The following is a 19,453-nucleotide window of genomic DNA, read 5'->3' as shown; positions in this document are numbered from 1 at the left end:
AGGAGCGGACACTACTGGGGACTTTCAATAGGTGGCACAAGCGAGTAGCGTAGCTCACATTGGTGAATTGTGCTGGGAGCTAGCATTTGAAGGTAGTGTGAGGTGATGAAACTGGTTGTCAGGGCAAGAAGCACACATTAGCGGGTTGTGTGAGCAGTTGGCCATGGCAGACTTTGTGAGGAGTTGGCTCTGTTCTACCGCACGAGTACCTGCCGCTTGCAGACACTGCCATTCGCAGTTGAAACTTGTACTACATGATTGGTGGCAAGAAACACATCTCCCCATTTTACCAGACTATCTGCAAGTATGACTCTCCTCTTGGGGTGGGGGTGGAGGGGGAGGGGTGTAGGCACCAATATATCCTGCAAATAACATAGTATGTAAGGAAATAACAAAATACATGATTCTACTCTGGTGTGTGGGTCGAGAATACCATGAATATATTTACCAAATAAAGCATTCGCAAGACGGCTGGGTGCGCGTCCCATTTTCTATATGCACGTGTCCATTGTTGCAGCATCATAAAACACGAATACACATTCATGGCTTTCCTGAAAGCTGGCTCTACGCTCACGAGGGAAGACATATTCAACGGTACTGCTGTCACCCTCATGTGCTTTGTGCTTCTAGGGAGGCAACTACTCTATTCCCCCCAACCTCCTGCAGTGGCACCTCAACCATCAGTGGTAGGCACAGGTGTTCTACAGTTATTTAGGACTCGTCCCTTGAGCAGGTGTAGGGTTAGTTTCTTGTTCTCCCCAATCCCATTGATGTGTCTGGCTGGTAACAGTAGCATCCATTGGGAAAGATGTGTGGCGCCGTGGCCATGGCGACTGACTCCAGAATCTGGGGATCACGGTTCGATCCCCAGCGCCGGCGGCAGATTAGCCCAGCACGGTGCGACTCTGGGCAATAGCTTGCTTAATCTTCCAGACGGCCCCCAGCGCCTAGAGACCCTTACGGGTGATTGTTCGCGCTTCACAAATGTGGATTATTATTATTTGGCAAACAACGGTGTGAGGATATCCCTCAAATTTGGGAAGAGACTCCATTTTGAAAGTATGTGCTCCCTGTGTCCTCTTACCTACAGGGCGATTACATTTAGGGATACATTTGATGCATGTTTCCCCATGTCCAACAGCCAGGCTCTCACACCAAACGCTTAGGGGCATCTTATACAGCTTCCGTAATAGAAGAAAAACTAACTAGAGACACAACGAGTTACATATTTTAAAATGTATTTATAAAAAAAAAATTGAAGGGAAAAAAAAAAAAAAAACCAAGAAAAAATAGATTAAAACTGGTCGGCGTGAATAAATATTTGGCACCAGGGGTAAAGTAGCAGCACTAAACCAGACATATTCAAAGATGTACTTGCGTGAAAACAGTGTTCGTGAATAAGCATTTGCTGCCAGTGGTGACAGGTTTGGGCACATGCAAGAGATCCTGGACGGTGTTCATGAAACAAAAGGAGCAATGGAAACTCAGCAAATTCATTTTCCTTTCACTCATACGGCTCACAGCTCTTGAACGTAGACAGTTTGGAACAGGTGACCTATTCATTGGTGGCCGTCGATAAGAGCCCAACGATGGAGTTGATGAGGCAGCTTAATCTCCGGAATGGAAAGTCAACTGAAAAGATGTATCCAGAGTCCTGTGTCCCACGTGTGACAGCAGTGGAGAGGCCTCTCCAGTCCCATCGCTGGACTTGCACGTCAATTATGTGCCCAGCACATCTTAAAGCTGGGTGACCTTGAAGTTCTGGATGCTCCTTTGGTCCCTGGAGCTGCTCACAGTCATCGGCATGTTCTCGTTCTGCGAGGTGCTGAGGAACCACGTGGGGTAGGTGGCCGTCTCAAAGGAGGAGACTGGTCCACCCGCCACATCCGCCTTGAAGAAGATGAAGCGCACCAGGTCACCCTTCAGGCTCGTCAGCTTCCCACTCACTTCCTGCAGCACAAAAGGGAGAGCTTGGTAAGCAGGTAGAGAGCAGGGGACAGTGGAGTGCCAGAGACGTCAATGGTCTTCAACCTTTTTAATGCCATCCCCCCTCATTCCCGCCCCCCCCCCGACAGTGGGGGGGGGGGGGGGGGGGGAATTAATCAGCCCCTCCTATTTCTTTATATTTATTTTATTAAATTGTATCTATTAAAAGTACCCACAGAATGTGGCTGGGGGGGGGGGGGGTTGAAGAATAGTTTGAGTCCCTTCCCTTTTGACACATCCTACCAGGTAGGGAATAAATGACAAAAGAGGTTAGTGATGGCCCATTACAGAGCATAATGCTTCTTTTGGCCAAAGCCTGAACCCCCCCCCCCCCCCCCACCCCCCCGGGATCACCAAAGACCCCCCTACCTAGGGGGGCTCGCCCCACAGTTTGAAGACCCCCGACCTATGGGGACAGTGACTGCTATGTCTAGAATGGTCTGGTAGAAAACGAGTAATAACTCATGTGCAGTGTTTCTTTGCATAGTCTGTAATTTCCCATTCCCAACATACATCAGTGCTACAATTAATATCAGTCAGACTAAAATGCACATTTTCTTCTGGACGGGATGGTGCATGTGTTGAATGGTACAGGACAAGTACATCACAAATTAAGAGTTGAAAGCATCATCAAGGCAGTGGTAGATTCACATGAAGTCTAGCGCCTAGAGGTACAGGGGAGGACAGGACCCTGTGCAGCTGTAAACCCTTGGCCCCAAACTCCAACCACCCCCTCCCAACCAGGAAACGAGTGTGTGAAGCAGAGGCTCGAACAGAAATGGGGGGGGGGGGGGGGTTGGGAGGCAGACACGTCTATCAAGGTTCAAGAGTCTACCTCAAGAAGGAGCCGGTGTTTACTGAAACAGAGTTTGTTATGCAATCGGGGCCACCTGGTCATTAATGCCTGAGCATCCAGAACCAGTGTTTAAAAAACGTAAAGCAAATGTACGTGGACATGCGCAGAAGGGTGGTAGTTTTGAATGCACAAAACTCCTGCACCATTCTGAAGGTACGGAATATCAAGAGTGGCACAGCTAGAGCTGGTGCTCAAGGTTGGTTCCAGACCCAGGCCCGATTTTCAGCGAAAATGTAAATACACTTATGGATAGGCCAAAAAGAATCTAGCGAAGATCAAGCCCTGCTGCACTTATGTTTTATACCCAACCTACAACGCAGACCTCAAAGTGAAGTACCAAGAGAAGAACTGGAGGGTGGGGGTTGAGGATGGAGTGAAATAGTTGCATGCATGGCTGGTACCCATTGGTCACAATAGCATGGCTTCCCTGGTTACCTCTAGGCGTAGCTTGGGTTTCTCATCCACCAATGCGCAGGACAGGAAGAGGTTGCTTCCCACAATGCTCAGCGTGATGGGCTGCTTCCTGCTATTTCTCCCAGGTAGCCATGAGTAAAAGTTCATATTCAAAGTTGCTGCGGAGAAAGAAGGTTTGTTAATTTGAGTCGCAATGACAACAGTAATGCTGGTGTAGTCATAGCTTCTTTAGACAAACTGTACTGAGGATGTGGCCTAACAGTCAGAGCTTGGGGAACCAGATTCGAGCCTTGGCGTCAGCTCAACATGCTGTGATTCTGGGCTTATCGTTTAATCTCCTCGTGCCTACCAAAAATGAATGTGTCCTTGTGTAACGTAACTGGTGCTCATGTAAAGCTTTCCATTACCTTCGGGTCGAGTTTGCTATATGAGACGGCAAAACTCCTGCGTGTGGAAGGGATGTGCTGGAGACCACGCTGCGCGCCGGTGTAAGATTTACTAGACGGTACATGGCAGTAAACGTTTGTAAAGCTCCTGCAGGTCTACGCGTGCAGCCACGCCCCTCCTCACCTTGGCGTTCGGCGTCAGACCCCTGTGGGTATAGGGCCACCAGCTGGGTCTGTCCGAGTGCTTTGTACAGTACCAAGCTCTTGTTGGTGGCGTCAGTGATGCGGCACAGAGAGTTCGAGAAATGCCGGAACCCCTGGTCTACCGTGCCCAATTCTTTCATGTCAGCTAAAGTGACGTCACCTGAAAAGGGGAGATTAACATGTAGTAGTTAGTACAAGAGAATGGAGCAACCAAAAGCGCCGTGCTCCAGAATGGCTGTTTTCGGTGAACTTTAATTTTTTGGGTAATTTCAGCTCCACGTGGGTAGACAAAAATCCAATCTGGCCCCTCTTAATAGCTTGTCGGGGGTCATACTGTAAGCCATTAACCTGTCGCCCCTGGCGACACATTTGAAGATTGATTTCTTTCTGGGTAGGTGTGAGAAAAATAAACAGTACAAGAATAAACTTAAAAATGGGTTCGGACAATTTAGCAAAATGGGAGCCTGGGGGGCAGCCGAGCACCGCGAGGTCTGCCTCCCGGGCAGATTGGGAGGGGGGAGGGGGGGGGGGGGGGGGGGGGTGGCCGAACGGCCATTTTGTAGAAATTGGGCTACATTTGGGGATAGCCCAAATGTAGCCCAAATACAGCCAAATAAGCCCAAGGGGTATATAGGGATTCTGCGCGCCCGCCCAGTCACCATTTTAGACTTGGTGATCTGGTGGCTGGGTGTGCGCAGTCTAAATTTGTTTAGTAGTAGTAGTAGTGGTAGGCCTTGAGTAGTTTACGTACCGGGAGCATGGCGACTGGTGATTTTCGTGTCCTGGAGGCCATCCGCTTGCTGAGTGAGGCGGGACGGTTGGACATGCTGGTGCAGGATGCGAATTGGACGCGGCGCCCGGCGAGGCGCGCGTCCGCGGGGGTGGCGGCCGCCGTCGCGGCGTGTTCGCCCCCCGGGAGTCCGTTGGGGGGAGCGGTGAGTTTCCGGGGCAGCGCGTATACCAGGAGCGCTGCCCCCGAGGTTGTGGCGGAGGTGAGCGCGGTGGGGAGGGAGGGCGGGAAAGAGCGGCGAGACGGGGACAGGCGTCGGGTGCCTCCCTCGCGAGGCCAAAATCTTATGCGGGCCGCTCCTCCAGCAAGGGAGCGGCCGCTGGCAGGGCAACGGCGGGGGCGCGGGGATGCTCATGGGAGGGCCGGGAGGAGGCGTATAGCGAGCGGAGGAGTGCGCAGGGGCGGCCGGAGCAGCTGGCGGATGAGGAGGGGCTGACTGAGGTGCCCGATGAGGCAATATTGCAGGCGGTCGGGTCTGGGGGCAATATAGAGCGACACCGCGTGGCTTAGCGGATGGGGGCAGGAGGGGAGGGGATGAGGGGGCAAGGACTGAGGGGAGCAGGGGCAGGCGGTTTGGAGCGCAGTCTGACAGGAGAGGCGAGGACGGGGCAGGCGGCAGGTGGGGGCTGCGCGAGGGGGAGGGGCGCGGTGCACAGTGGGAGGGTGATGGCACGAGTGGGTGAGGGGTGGGGGGGGGGGGTAGCGCAGGCGGTCGGGGGCAGGACGCTCGGGACGGGAGCGGGGCGAGACCGGGCGGCGGCGGGAAGGGCTGGACGGAGGCTACGGGGGGGGGGGGGGGGTCCAGCAAGGGGGGAATCCCCTGTGCTGTTTGAGTCGGAGGGTAGTGAGAGGGACTGGGACGGCCTGGACATATTTGAGTCCTGGGCGGAGGGGTTGGGGGGGAGCCAGGGGTTGGGGACGGGGGCGTCAAGGCGGGGGGGGGCGGAAAGTACGGAGAAGGGGGGGGCGGAGGGGGGCGCGGCGGGACTGGGGGCGAGCGGACGGGGAGTGGATTGGGACTGGAGTGACGGTGACGACGGAGAGGGGGGTGAAGGGGACGTGGTGGATTTGAGTGCGGTAGGGCAGGCTTGGGTCGTGGGGACGGTAGGGGTAGGGAAGCGGGGATGGGATGGCAGAAGATAGCAGGTAGGCCCTGCACACCAGACCATGCCTTTTCTTTACAGGTCGCGGAGCGCCAGCGGGAACATCGCGGGGTGCCGGACTTGGCAAGGCTGGGAGCGGCCTGGCGACGCCAAGGAGAAGGGAGGGTGGAGCCTGGGGCGGCGTGCCCAGTACCGGCGAGGGATCCCGGCACGGCTGGCACAAGTAGGCCCGAGACGGGCTCACCAGCCCCAACACCCACGGGGTCACAGCGCCCCGGGGGGGGGCAGCGACGGAGGAACACCGCCAGGAATGTTGTTTGTTTTCCTAAGCAGCAGGTGGCATGTCCAGCGGGGAGCGCTGGGGGTGCAGGACAGGAGGAATTAGATTATGATGAGGAGAGTATGGAGGAAGGGGAGTTGCGTGAGGTGGGGGACGGTAGGGATGGGGGGCCGAGTAATGTTGTGGATAGTTTTACAGGTGTCACGACGCCAGGCGCGGCCCACGGGTCGGACTTCGCGGTGGGAAAGCATCTCGGCCCCCAGGACTGGACGCCGGGAAGAGCGGCGGACGGAGGACTTGGCGCCAGGTAATGAACATTTGCTCGGGCGCGCAAGGATGGTGTCAAGAGGAGTGGGGGGGGGGGGTAGATTGCGCAAAGGCGCTTACGTAGTGGATGTGGCGGTGGGCACGGAGGGCACAGGCCAGGACACGGGGGCGACCAAGACAGGGGTGACGGATGACAAAGGGTCAAGTGGGACAAAGGAGGTGGACAATAAGTTGGAGTGTAAGGAGTTGAAGATTAAAAGGTTGCCATATATGGGGGTGACCAAGCCATTGGGGGCGCACCTGATGTTGGCAACAAAGGAAAGAATTTGGAAGGGGGAATATGTGGAGATGCTTAAATTATTGCATAGGGAGGTCAGGGCAAAGGAGGGCTCTAAGGAAGAAGAGTTCGAGCTGGCCAAGAGGCCTAAAGTGCCCTTAACGATAGAGAACTGGACAGCGGCATTTCTCTCATATGCCAGCGTGTACTGTGAAAAGTTCCCGGAGAGGTCCGTGGCCATGTTTAAATACATGGACGTAATCCGAAAGGCGCAGATTACCGGGGGTGGATATGCCTGGGCTCAGTATGATGAGGAATTCCGGGCGCGCATGGCATGGGATGCAGAGGCAAAGTGGGGAGAGTTGGATACAGACTTGTGGCAGCATACCATGGGGCTGGCTGGGTCAGGGAAGACTATTTTTACGGCCAGCGGGCTACCGCTCGTATACCAGCCCTTTCGAGGGGGGCCCACCCGAGGGGGGGTGGGGGGAGCCAGCAAGGGGACAACAGGGGAGAAGGGGGCATGCTGGGATTATAACAAGGGGCTCTGCACCAGGGAGTACTGTAAGTTCCGGCACGAATGCTCAGGGTGCGGCAAGCGGCATGCGCTGGTCAAATGTTGGGGCGCCCAGGGACAAGCGCACAGCGGTCAGCAGTGGCAGTACGGAGGGGCTCAGGGGCCAGCACAAGGCAGTCAGCAGTGGCAGTACGGAGCCCATAAGGCTGGGACACAGCAGCAGGCGCAGCAAGGGGGAGGGGGCGGGGGGCTAAGGGGCCTGGGCCAAAGGGCTCATACGCCGGTTAAGGTGGAGAGATTGGAAGGGGCTCTCGGGGGTTATCCGGACAGGGAGGCGGCGGAGCAGCTGCGAGTGGGGTTTCGGGAGGGGTTCAGATTGGGGTACGAGGGTCCGGAGATGGGCGGACAATTTGAGATCGGCACGGGAGCACCCGCAGGTGGTGCAGGCGAAATTGGACAAGGAGGTGCAGGAGGGCCGTATGGCGGGCCCCTTTACGGGGTGGCCGTTGCCAGATTTGATTGTGTCACCCATTGGAGTGGTGCCCAAAAAGGAAGCGGGTCAGTTTCGCCTTATCCAACACTTGTCATGGCCAGAAGGTGGGTCGGTCAATGACTTCATCGCGGAGGGTGCGGCCACCGTGTCTTACTCATCTGTTGACGTGGCTATGTCACTGGTGGTGACCGCGGGCGCAACAGCGCGGATGGCAAAGTGTGACATAAAGTCAGCTTTCCGGTTGCTGCCAGTTCATCCAGATGACTGGGATCTGCTGGGCATACAATTCGGCGGTCACTGGTATGCCCTGGTATGTGGACAAGGCTTTGCCGATGGGCTGCTCCATGTCTTGCGCACTTTTTGAACGCTTCAGCACGTTCCTACAATGGCTGTTTACGGAACTGACGGGTCACCAAGGAGTGACACATTACTTGGATGACTTTCTTTTTGTCGGCGCCTCAGACTCTGCGGACTGCCAGAATGCTCTGGACAGTTTCCATGAGATCATGGGGGACATAGGCGTGCCGCTGGCCCCGGAGAAAACGCAGGGGCCCAGTACGGTACTGGCTTTCCTAGGTATTGAACTGGACTCCGTCCTGAGGGAAGCGCGCCTCCCGGCGGATAAAAAGCTAAACATGTTGGAAATGCTGACCGGGGTGTTGGCACGCCACAAGGTGACGGTTAGAGACATCCAGGTGTTGCTGGGGCACCTCAATTTTGCTTGTAGAGTGGTCAGAGTAGGGCGGACGTTCTGTAGGCAACTGGGGAGAGCGTTGGAGGGACAGAGACCACCACATCACCATGTCCGACTGTCGGCCGGAGTAAGGGAGGATTTAAGGATGTGGCAATTTTTCTTGCACCAGTTTAACGGAGTGCCTCTGATGAGAGAGGTGGACATGGTGTGGGACGTGCAGATTTTCTCGGACGCAGCGGGGAGCAAAGGGTTTGGACTGTACTGGCAGGGGAGGTGGTGTGCAGAGCCCTGGCCGGTGGAATGGTTGGAGGGAGGCAGGAGCATTGCGTTTTTGGAATTCTTCCCCTTAGTGGTGGGGGGTCACACTGTGGGGGGGTATTATTGGCCCACAAGAAGGTTACTTTCAGGATCGACAACATGGCAGTGGTGCAGGTGGTGAACAGGCAGTCGGTGCGGGACGCGCAGGTGCTCAAGCTGTTGAGAGTCTTTGTACTGGGGTGCTTGCGACATGATGTTGCGTTTCGCGCGGTGCATGTACCTGGGGTGGACAATGACATTGCGGATGCCTTGTCTCGTTCACAGTGGGGGAGATTCCGTGGGCTCGCCAAGGAAGCGGACGTGAACCCGACCAGGATGCCGCACCAACTATGGGAAGTAGGCAATACAGGATGTTACAATTGGTTCTAGGTTCTTTGGCGCAATCTACGAGGCTGGCATACCGGGCGGCGTGGGAGGAATTTATCCGTTCGGTGGCGAGCTGCCGAGGCGGAGAGGCGGGAGGATGTTGTGCAGTTCATATTGATCTGGTGGAGACAGGGCTGACGAAGGTGACGATAGGGGGCAAGTTGGCGGGGGTCGCGTTAGTCGGGAAGTTGTTGTGGAGATATGCGCCTTCCGCGGGGGAGCTGGGGACCCGGATTTTGGAAGGCTGGGCAAGGGAATGCGGGAGATGGGCCCGAGTGAGGAGGCCACTATCTTGGGAGTTGTTAGATAGGGTGCTGGGGGTCCTGCCTGAGGTGTGCTGGAATGTTGGGGAGGCAGCGCTATTCTCCACGCTCATGTCTTGGATGTTTTTTGGGGCCTTTCGGGTGTCGGAATTGTTGGGATCAAAGGGGGAGCAGGGTTTAACCTGGGATGAGGTCTCCTTTGGCGAGCAGGTAGTGAGTGTTTGGCTTCGAAAGGCAAAGACTGATCAAAAAAGTAGGGGGAAGTGGGTGGCTCTGAAGGAAGGGCGCTCTCCGACGGTTTGTCCGTTTCGTTGGGGGCGACGGTGGAAAGCGTGTTCGGAAGGTTTTGGGGAACTGGTTTTTTCACATCAGCAGGGTCGGGGCGTTAAAGCTTCACAACTGCTGGCGGTGCTGAGGAAAGCGCTCCGGAGATTGGGGATTGAGGATAAGGGATTTGGTACGCATTCCTTCCGCATTGGGGCAGCGTCGGAGGCGCATGCGAGGGGTTGGGACAGTGGGGACATCATGAAGTTGGGTAGGTGGTCGTCGAATTGCTACCGGTGGTATGTGCGCAGCGCAACGGGGGGCGGTTTGTTATAAAAAAAAAAAAAAAAAAAAAAAAAAAAAAAAACACACAAAAGAGTTGGTTTTTAGGGTGGATTTGGCTGGTTTCTTATTCTTGTTTTCTTTTCAGGTTCAGTGATGGGACCCCTCGCCAGAGAAATGTCAATTTGGATCGTGGGGCACTCGTTCGTGAGGGCGCAAATTCAGGCGCAAGAGAGCTATTTTGGGGAGCAGTTGGGTTTTAATAATGCATTGTTTTCAATTGGATGGCGGGGCAGGGGTGGTATGCGATGGAGAGAATTGGTGTCGGTGTTGAACGGAATTATGAGAGCAGGTCGATGCCCAGATGTGTTGGTGCTCCACTTGGGGGAGAACGACATGGTCAGGGAGACGGGTTTGGCGCTGATGCGGGCGATGAAGAAGGATTTGGTACTGATTAAGGAGCGTTGGGCGGGTTGTTCCATTGTGTGGACGGAGTTTATTCCCCGGAGGAGTTGGAGGGGGGCGATTAACCCAGGGGCGGTGGACAAGGCAAGGCGTAAGCTTAATACGGAGATGGTGAGGTTCTGCAGGCATGTGGGGATTGGACGCGTGGTGCATCGGGACATTCGCTATGACGCACGGGAAATGTTCAGAGACGATGGGGTTCATTTGTCCCGGATGGGGATGGACCTTTACCTTTTGGAATTGAGGGAGGTGTTGGCACGATTGTTGGGAGTTGCCAGGCGTTAAGTTACGCGGGTTCGCGGCGTGCGGGGGGTGGGGGGGGCAGGAAAAGGGGCCGAAGAGGCGTAAGCGCCGACACTTCCCCCCCTTTTTCCTGGGTGGCGGGGTGGTTTGACAGTTGACCGGGATTGGCTAGAGTTTGTTGTTATAGGTTTGGTAATTTGGGTACAGGGACAGGTAAAGGGTATTCAGGTTGGATAAGTTTAGATTAAAGGTTGGATAGTTACAGTTGCACAGAAGGCAGGTAGGGGTTACGGTCAGGGGAGTTTGGGAGTTCGGAAAGGCTACATGGTGTAGGATTGGGTTATATGTTGGTTATGGAATGTTATGTTGTATTTTGGGGGAGGAGGGAAATGATGTGGGATCGTAGGGGTGGGGGGGGAATACTCAAGGGGTCAGGAGGTTATTGTATAGCGAGGTATTAGTTTTGTAAGGCAGTGGCCAAGGAATTTATTGTGATATGCACCTGTTTCAATAAAGCGGCCTTTTTCACACACAATAAAATGGTCTGGTGTCGGCTTGCCCCCCTACTCCCCCCTTAATCTCCCAAGACGCATCAAGCTATGCTTCTTTAGCCGCTATGCCCACCTCCGCAAAACTCGCACTCAATCGGTAGATGGGTTTATATGCAAAAAGATCACTTTTACTGGTTCATTGACCTGGGGAAGAGGCGGAGGCTCGGCATGGATACTGGACATGCAGCTTGCAGACAACTGAGCCGGGTGATATAGCATTAGTAACTCATCCGTTACGGTAATATAACCCTGCTGTGAAGTTTCAGGAAAAGGCATAACCCCCTTCCACACCTCCAGAGGAGGGCGCCACCTTACCTTCGTCATCGTCGCTTCTGAGGATTTCCTGGTTTTCCGCCCCGAAACGACAGAAAGGGATCGTTGCTGGTTTGAAGCTGAAAGTGAAGGCCTGTGGAGACAAAGACAGAATGAGGCCCTGCTCTGTGCAACTTGCTAATAAGTTCAGTCGCCATGGTTTCACAGCTGTACCCGAAGACAGTCTCCGTGCAAACGCACCCTGATGCCACCCACTATTGCTTGTGCTTAAAGAGGGGGGGCAGTGGCCGCTAGAAGGCGCTGCAGGCTTGTGCTACACTCGGCAATATTGTACAGATTATAAAAACACATTTACACTTTGCTGTTCCCGGGAACTAACAGTCCCGGGAGGGTCTGGGTCGTTCTATGGAATTCAGGGCCAATATAAAAAGCCGTGTCCCAGATTGCAGTGCGACAGTCCTGGAAAGGGAACCGATTAAGGTCAGGAGAGTACACCTTCCAAAACGCATCGACTCTTTAGAGGAATTGACTGATATCACGGACTACCCGTTTCTACACACATACAAGGTAATTCAGTTTAATGGGACCAACACCCCTAAAAACAAATCACATATTAAAAAGGTGTACTCGGGACTCAAAAAGTGCTTCCAATCAATGGGCAGTCTCCTCTACCAGAAGGAGGGAAGGGCCGCGGCACATGGTTACAGAGGCGTAGCCAGAGCTTGTGGAGCCCGGGGCAATCCCCCAGATTGCCGCGGGGGGGGGGGGGGGGTGTTGCTGGGGAAAAAGGCCGGCAAGCACTTGAAAGAGGACCGAGAGACACGTAGTATCGCCGCTAATAGTTACCTCGATCATGCAAGGCACATGCACATACATGACACGGTCCAAGGCTACACAGTTGAATACACCGGTGACTGGCAGTACAAAAGAGGACACAGACTGCATGATCTATCTGGGGACTCAGAAAAACCGCACGTGACATCCATCAGAGAGCTGCGTGAACAATTACCTGGTAATCCCCTCAGCACAATGCAAACATGCACATACATGACACTGTTCAGGGATCCATCATCTACAGCTGACATTAAATGACCATTCATCACGGTACCCCCATTAAAGCAGTGCACTTTGTGATCTACATGGTACATGTTCTTTGCAGCAGGCACATTAACCCTCTGTGCTACCTTTCCAGGAGTCAAGCCTTCCACTAGACAAAACTGGGATCTCTCTAGGAAGAACATTAATCACCGACGTTATCATGACATTTTTATTGTTACTGAAAATTGCTGGAGGCCAGGAAGGAGACAGCAAGTTTTTTTTAAACCATAATATACTTGCAAACACTATGCACCCACCTGAAATAGGTACCCAGTGCGGTCACACCGTTCGCACCGCCCTAACCTGCTCAAGGTTCATGTGACCTCAGTGACAGATTCACAGTGACTGGATCACTGTTGCTCTAGGGCAGGGTTACTCATAGTACGGCCCGGCAAGCCTTTCTCAGCGGCCCGCGGACCTTGCAGACATCCTACATGTGTTTTAAAAAAAAAAATTAAATAGTGTAAACACTGCCGGTTGCAGCAGCCCGGACTCTGAGACTCTGCTGTGTGGGGGCCGGGGGATTCCAGTGATTGTCAAAGTGGAGATGCAGGGGCCTAAGAGGTGAAATACAACAAAGCTTTATTAACATGTAAATGGTCTTTTAAAGACCCGTGAAGTACACGGGTGCGGCTGTGTGTGAGTGCTGGGAAGCTGTCTCAGAGCGGCTGTGTGTGCGCGCTGGGAAGCTGTCTCAGCCCAGGCTGAGGGCTGACACACACACGGGTGAGATGACAGAGAGGGGGAGAGAGACAGAGGGAGAGAGACAGAGGGCGAGAGACACGGGTGAGATGACAGAGAGGGGGAGAGAGACAGAGGGAGAGACACAGAGAGGGCGACAGAGAGAGAGAGGGCGACAGAGGGAGAGAGGGCGACAGAGGGAGAGAGGGCGACAGAGGGAGAGAGGGCGACAGAGGGAGATCTGTGTATGCTGGCTCAGTGGACGAAGGCGTCTGCTGCAGGGACCTGTGCTCAACCTCATGGTCACATTGAACTAAAAGACGATTTATCCAAATCAGAAACTACATGAAATCCAGGGTGATGTATTGTATTAGAATATTACCAGACTTTTACGATTATTGAATTTTATCTTATTGATTAATTGTTTTAAAACTTTTATCATAGTTAACTTGATTACTCAATTTTTAGCATGTTGTTGTAAATGGCTTTTTTTAACCAAACAATAAAGAGTTATATATGTTCATGGTCACATTTTTTTTTGCTTCAGCCCCGCCCCTCCCCATCTGACCCCGTCCCCACCGGTGCGGCCCTCGGCCACACACCACACTGTAAATTTGGCCCCCGAGAGAAAGTTTGTGAGTACCCATGCTCTAGGGTGTGCTGCTTCGTAGGCCTGCCCGCAAGACTGGAGATGAACTTCAGTATGGATTGTGATGGACAGGCCTTCAAGGTTAACTCACAATTAGGGCTCCCTGTTTTCCGTTTTTACAGATAGAAAACATCAATTTTCTTGTCTGTATTTATTTTTAAATGTGGATAAAAACAGAAATTGGGTTGCTTTTTGAGTAATTTTAAATACTGTCTGCCATGACTGCCAGGCCAATAGATGTGTGGATTCAGAGATAAGGGGGTTAAAAAAGAAAGGAATTTTGGTAAAGAGGCTTTAACAGCAGTAGCTATGCACAAGATTGGTACTGAAATTTAAATATTTTCATATAAGTGCTCCGATATACCTTAAGCGGGTGTTCACAGCCCTGAAACCTGGTAGACATTCAAGCATGAGTGCGTTGTTATTGGTTAAATAAATGTGGAAATATACTAATTTCAGCTTAATGTTTCTGCAAAACCCAAAATAAATATGGATAAATACAGACGGAAATGGCAAAAAATAAATACCATAAAACCGGGAGCCCTACTCACAATAGACACCACTAGGGTACACCTGCTTGTGCAAAGACATCAAGCCTTCTAAGGTCTAGTGGTGCCTTGTATGGTCTAGCATGGGAATATGCTCCCTCAGTAGAGTGGTCTGGTCATGAAGGCTGAACCCAGTTCCCAATTCGACAGCTCTGGCCATAGTGCCACATCCTCTCCCCTACTGAATACCATACTGTCCCACTGAGAGAAACTCACTGCCTTCAGCTACAACCTAATTGTGCCCGCTATAAACACTTGGATGTGGCTCAATTCAAATTATGCACTTGATAAGAGTAATATGCTGCCTAAAAAGTAAAAGCAAGCAGATTAAGTAAAGCATGTGAAATGTAAGCAGAAACAACATGGTTACCGTAACGATCTCTCACTCACTATTCAGAAATCAGCGAGTGGTTTTACCTGAAAAGTTAAGGACATGACTACAGGGCCCTGAAGGGAACGGTTTCAACGTCCATTGCTTATAACCTTAATAAACGTAAGCAGTATGGTTTAAAAAGACCACATGGTTTAGTGGCTTTCAGGCATATTTTGCATCACGTTTAGGCCGAGAACGGGTGGAAGAAAGACGGGGTCCGCTCCACCGCAGCCATCCACCAGTGCCCCCTTCTAATCCCTTCATCCCCCCTCCCGTCCGCATCTCCCTCGAACTCGAGTACTCACCTCAGCGCCATTACCGCCGTCCGTCAGCTCAGTTTCCATGACAGAGATGGGACCTGGAAGTTTGGGAGAAGCACACGGCAGGGATGAGCGGTGTTTACCACAATGCATTTCATTATTTGTTAAGTCACACGATACATTCCTGTGCTCACCACAGACGAGTTTTTGCGTTTCTCGAAGGAAAACCGAGCGAAGCGGGTAATGCCTCGGCTGTCACACCCGACCCATCTTTTTACCACACCCGCTATAGCCCCGCTCCCCCCACGTTTTATATGTACCCGTTTGCACCTAATAACCGAAGGGGGGGGGGGGGGGGGGAGGCTACATTTTATCCTTATTCGGTCTTTAACACGTGCATTACTGGGTGCAGTTTTGTATTTAGAGAACTGTAACGCCTCACACACTTGAGAATACGAGCCGCCCCAATCCATTCCAAGATCTCGCATCCCCAGCAGTTGAAAAACACGTCATAATAAAGCGACGCCTACGTGTGTAACGGCAATCCATACCTGACTCCGGGGGGGTTGTTTTCTCTGCTGTGCCTCGGAGGGTCTCCCTGCGTCGGCCTCTCAGGGTCTGTCGTTTAATAAGTGGTCTGTTTCCTCAGAAAGAGTCCTTTGCCCGGTCTGTAAGGATTTCGCGGCCTGCTGCTTGCCTGTCCCACTCCCCCAGCAGGATGGGCTTTAGGTACCGTGCCCACGCTCCTTCTTATAGGGCCGCCTGGTTTGGAATTTCCACCCCCCACCACTACCCCTTCCCCCACCCACCCACCACTACCCCTTCCCCGCCCCCCGGATTTGAAAAGGAACCACGCCCCCTACCTGCAAACAGATTGTGAATAGATAAAGATGAGTGGTTAGCCTAGGGCGAGCTTCCGGTCGGAGACCTCACCCCCTGCTCTCCTGCGGGGGTGGGGGGCTCACGCTGCGCTGCAGGTGCATAGGCAGAGAAGCGCGTGATTTAAAACACAAACACGTCAAAAAAATCATTGTGTACCCCGAGGTGAGCAAAGGGCAATTCTGTACACTTCATCCATAACCTGTTTCCTGCGAACACCGCTATTCCAATGTTTGAAATGGAAATATAAAAACAGGTCCTCAGTATTCCTGAATACTCCTCGTTGGTCCTGAGAAGTGCCATTACTCTCCCGCTCAAATAAAGACGTGCAGACAGCCAGCCCCTAACTGTAGCAGCAGGTTTCTTGAACTGCCTGTCACTTCTCTGTGCACGCGTGGGCCTACTTGGCCCCCATCTTTCAGAAATGGTTTTCCCCAAGGCTGAGGCACAGTCTTGTCTGTAGCGCGGCGGGGCCTGTGTCGCAGTTCGGCAGCAGCGTGCAAGAAAGGACACAGGGACCTGTTGTAATCGCCTACTTGGTACGTTCCTTTCCCCCCCCTCCTTCCTCCTCCCTTGGTTCTTCCCTCTCCCTGTCACCAACATTCCATTGCACCCTTCCTCTGACTAGGCTGGATCCTGTGGTGGTGTATGACCATTAAAGAAGAGTTCATACTTACCTGCCTTCTGGTCATCTTTATAACACTGGCGACGTCTTGCTGTGTGGGGACGGCTCACCATCACCCCCAATTCTTCAATTCCAGCTCTCCTGTGTCGGCGGTCGTGAGTACCTGGGAGGCTCCGCTGTTTCTAAATTCTTCAAAGTAAGACTGTTACTGTGCTGATTAAAGAGGCGTTTTATCCCTTCAATTTCGCAAGTGTGCTTCTGCCTGCATGTGGCTGAGAGAAGGAGGGAGTTTGCCACTTTTGCTTCGCCTCCGTGACCTTGTGACACTTGCTCTGTGTGTGGGCCTCTTAGCGCTGCCTTTCCTGTCCTGCCGTGGCTCCGTCTGTGAAGGGTATGATTTCGACTGTGTGATTAGTCGGGTTTCTCCCTGCTTCTGCGGACGTAAGGAGTGTTTCAGCCGCCTTCGTTGCAATTCGCCTCATTTGGAGTCAATTCCCTGCTTTTGGCCATCAAGCGCTACCGCACCTGTTACCACAGCGCCTGCCTGAGGGTGCGACGGGGTTGGCTTTCAGTACTGCTTGGACCTCAGCAACGCTGTATTGGCTGTGGTTTGAAGCACCTTCAACATAGCTTCTGTTTCTTCGCCTTTGTCATAGCCGTGTGCGGCAGCCTCTGTGTTGTTTTCTTCAAGTGAGGCATTTCTGACAGGATTCCTGACGGCATCTGAGCATTCCTTCTCGCGCGCTTGCAACTGATCCGTCATAATTGACACTCCTCAGCTGAGGTGAATGGGGGTGCGTTTCTGACTTCATCCACCAGGTGGCAGCGTGGCTCTTCTTAACGATCCGGTTGTGGGAAAATACAGCAATTTCTTCATCTTAAGGGCTCCAGCGAAATTCTCCACATATCCAGGATATAGCTGTGTAAATCCTGCTTTGTAATGTGTTTTCTTCGTTTTCGCTGATGGGCACAGCTTGTGGAATCTTCTGCCTGTCATTTCACGCTGACAGGCACAGCTGCACATAGTTTTTGTCACTGATGGGCACAGTTATCATCACTGTTGTCGCGCTTGTCTGCTCACGCTGACCAGCTCAGTTTCCTTTGCTAACATTCTCAGTCACACGTTCTGTTGTTCCTCCTGTGTGGTGTTGTTCGCCAGAGTATTGTAGTGTATTTTGGTTATTCAATTGTATTTTTATGACTGTCCAAACTGGTACCTTTGCTAATTTTCTGTACTGCTCCATCATATATTGAAATGTACATTGACTTTTGGGGTGGGGTGTAAAACAATTTTGAGTATATTGGGTTTTCTCCTCTTCATTTTCCAACGTTGTTCATTGGTTTGTTTTGCTGTATTTTACCTCCTCCCTCATAGTTATTGTAAATTATGGCAGCTGCTAATATGTCGCAGCCCCCACCTTTCCTTAACGAGGCAGGAGAACCTATTCTGCCTTGGAAACAATGGTTTGGGTTACTGGAGTCCTATCTTATTGCTATTGGAGGGGAGAAGTTTTCCCATTTACGCAAGTTACACACCCTGCTACACAATTTGGGCGTGGAGGGACGCAAGGTCTATGATGACATTTCGACTAATGCAGAAGGGGGAAGTGATAGTGATGACGATGAAAATGTGTATATTGTGGCAGTAAACAAACTAGAAAAGCATTTCAGTAAAAGGATAAACGTAGTGTTAGAGAGACATAAATTCTTCTCAAGAACACAGGGAAAAAATGAGAAGGTTAAACCATTTATTGCAGCCTTAAAGGGTCTAGCGAACACATGTGAGTTTGAGTCCCTTCAGGATTCCCTGATTAGAGACCAGTTGGTCAGGTGCACCAACAATCACAAGATTCAGGAGAGGCTCCTGGTGGCCAATCCCAACCTCAAGGAAGCCATTGATATAGCAGTAGGGATTGAGCACATGGCAGATTGTATGGTTGAAATGAAAGGTGAAGGGGGCAAAACCATGGAGGTCAATGCCATAAGCAAAGATCACAAAAGTAAGATAGCTAACACCCCACTTCAGGGAAATAAATTCAAGTGTTATAGATGTGGGAGCCCTACACACTTAGCCAATAACCCGATTTGCCAAGCACGTTCTGTTGTCTGCCACAAATGTGGGAAAAAAGGACATTTGTCCAGGGTATGTCATGATCAGCGCTCTAAAGCGGTGTTGGAGATTGAGCCACAATTATTTCCTGATCCCAAGTTAATTTTTCAACTTAAAGACAAAAACAATACCGATAAATTCCCATGTTGCAACATTACCCTGGATAACAAAACCCTAACGGTCTTTGCTGATTCATGTTCCCCTTACACCCTGGTTGATGCCACCATATTTTCTCAACTGTTTCCCTCATGGGAAGAAACGGTACAACCTCCGGACATACAACCAGGAGGCTACAATGGGGACCCCATACCCCTATTAGGCATGACCACTAAGGAAATAGGGTTCAAAGGAAGGAACACGGTGGGCAAGATATACATTACCCAGAAGGGGTCCAACTTGTTGGGATGGAAACACCAGAGGGAACTCGGGATTAAGTTAGACCCCAACAGTCCCGACCAAGTCCTCTTAGTGGATCCCTCGGTGGGAGGGATGGATGTTTGCAATGATTTCCCCAAAGTATTTTCTGATGACCTAGGATTACTCAAGAATTATCAGCATTCCATCAAATTGAAATCCAATGCCAAACCGGTAGCACACAAAGCCAGATCCATACCACATTTAATGCACGTGCCTCTTCAAAATGAGCTAGACAGATTGCTGTCGTTGGGGGTGATCGAACCCATAGAGTGTTCACAGTGGTTGGCCCCCATTGTTCTTACCACCAAGGCTACCAGTAAGGATATCAGGCTCTGTGTGGACCTCAGGGACCTTAACCAAAACATATGGGTAGACAGGCACCCCCTTCCACGTATTCATGAGGTGCTTACCCTCATTAATGGTGCGAGTTGTTTCAGCGTTCTCGACTTATCCTCTGCCTATCACCAGGTGGAGCTTCATCCCAACTCACGGCATCTCACCTCCTTTGTGACACCCCTAGG

The 19,453-nt window shown here is 52.0% G+C and overlaps 1 protein-coding gene across 3 annotated transcripts; it reads right to left on the bottom strand.

Moving 5' to 3' along the window:
* Nucleotides 1–1,221: 1,221 nt before the first annotated feature.
* LOC146784301 (interleukin-1 beta-like) lies at nucleotides 1,222–15,686 on the bottom strand. 3 transcript variants are annotated; one of them, XM_085635686.1, is made up of 6 exons: nucleotides 15,453–15,686; nucleotides 14,947–14,999; nucleotides 11,335–11,425; nucleotides 3,827–4,006; nucleotides 3,278–3,414; nucleotides 1,222–1,950 (listed from the first exon to the last, which is right to left on the bottom strand). In XM_085635686.1, exons 2-6 carry the CDS (start codon nucleotides 14,983–14,985, stop codon nucleotides 1,738–1,740), a joined length of 660 nt encoding a protein of 219 aa, XP_085491812.1. In that variant the 5' UTR covers nucleotides 14,986–14,999; nucleotides 15,453–15,686; the 3' UTR covers nucleotides 1,222–1,737. The 3 variants fall into 3 exon arrangements, with proteins under 3 accessions (XP_085491812.1, XP_085491811.1, XP_085491813.1); XM_085635685.1 differs by lacking the exon at nucleotides 15,453–15,686 and adding an exon at nucleotides 15,348–15,418; XM_085635687.1 differs by lacking the exon at nucleotides 15,453–15,686 and adding an exon at nucleotides 15,096–15,183.
* Between the last annotated feature and the right edge of the window lie 3,767 nt (nucleotides 15,687–19,453).

Source organism: Triturus cristatus, chromosome 11, assembly GCF_964204655.1.
Source record: "Triturus cristatus chromosome 11, aTriCri1.1, whole genome shotgun sequence".
NCBI lineage: Eukaryota > Metazoa > Chordata > Amphibia > Caudata > Salamandridae > Triturus > Triturus cristatus.
This window is presented reverse-complemented; position numbering and strand designations above follow the sequence as displayed.

Excerpts from the sequence above, each read along its gene's own strand:
- LOC146784301 (XM_085635685.1), bottom strand. The coding sequence starts at position 15,414 with ATGACGTGTTTTTCAACTGCTGGGGATGCGAGATCTTGGAATGGATTG. Across the intron at positions 11,426-14,946 it reads ACGGCGGTAATGGCGCTGAG|GCCTTCACTTTCAGCTTCAA; the intron begins GTGAGTACTCGA and ends TTGTCTCCACAG. Across the intron at positions 1,951-3,277 it reads AACCCAAGCTACGCCTAGAG|GAAGTGAGTGGGAAGCTGAC; the intron begins GTAACCAGGGAA and ends TTTGTGCTGCAG.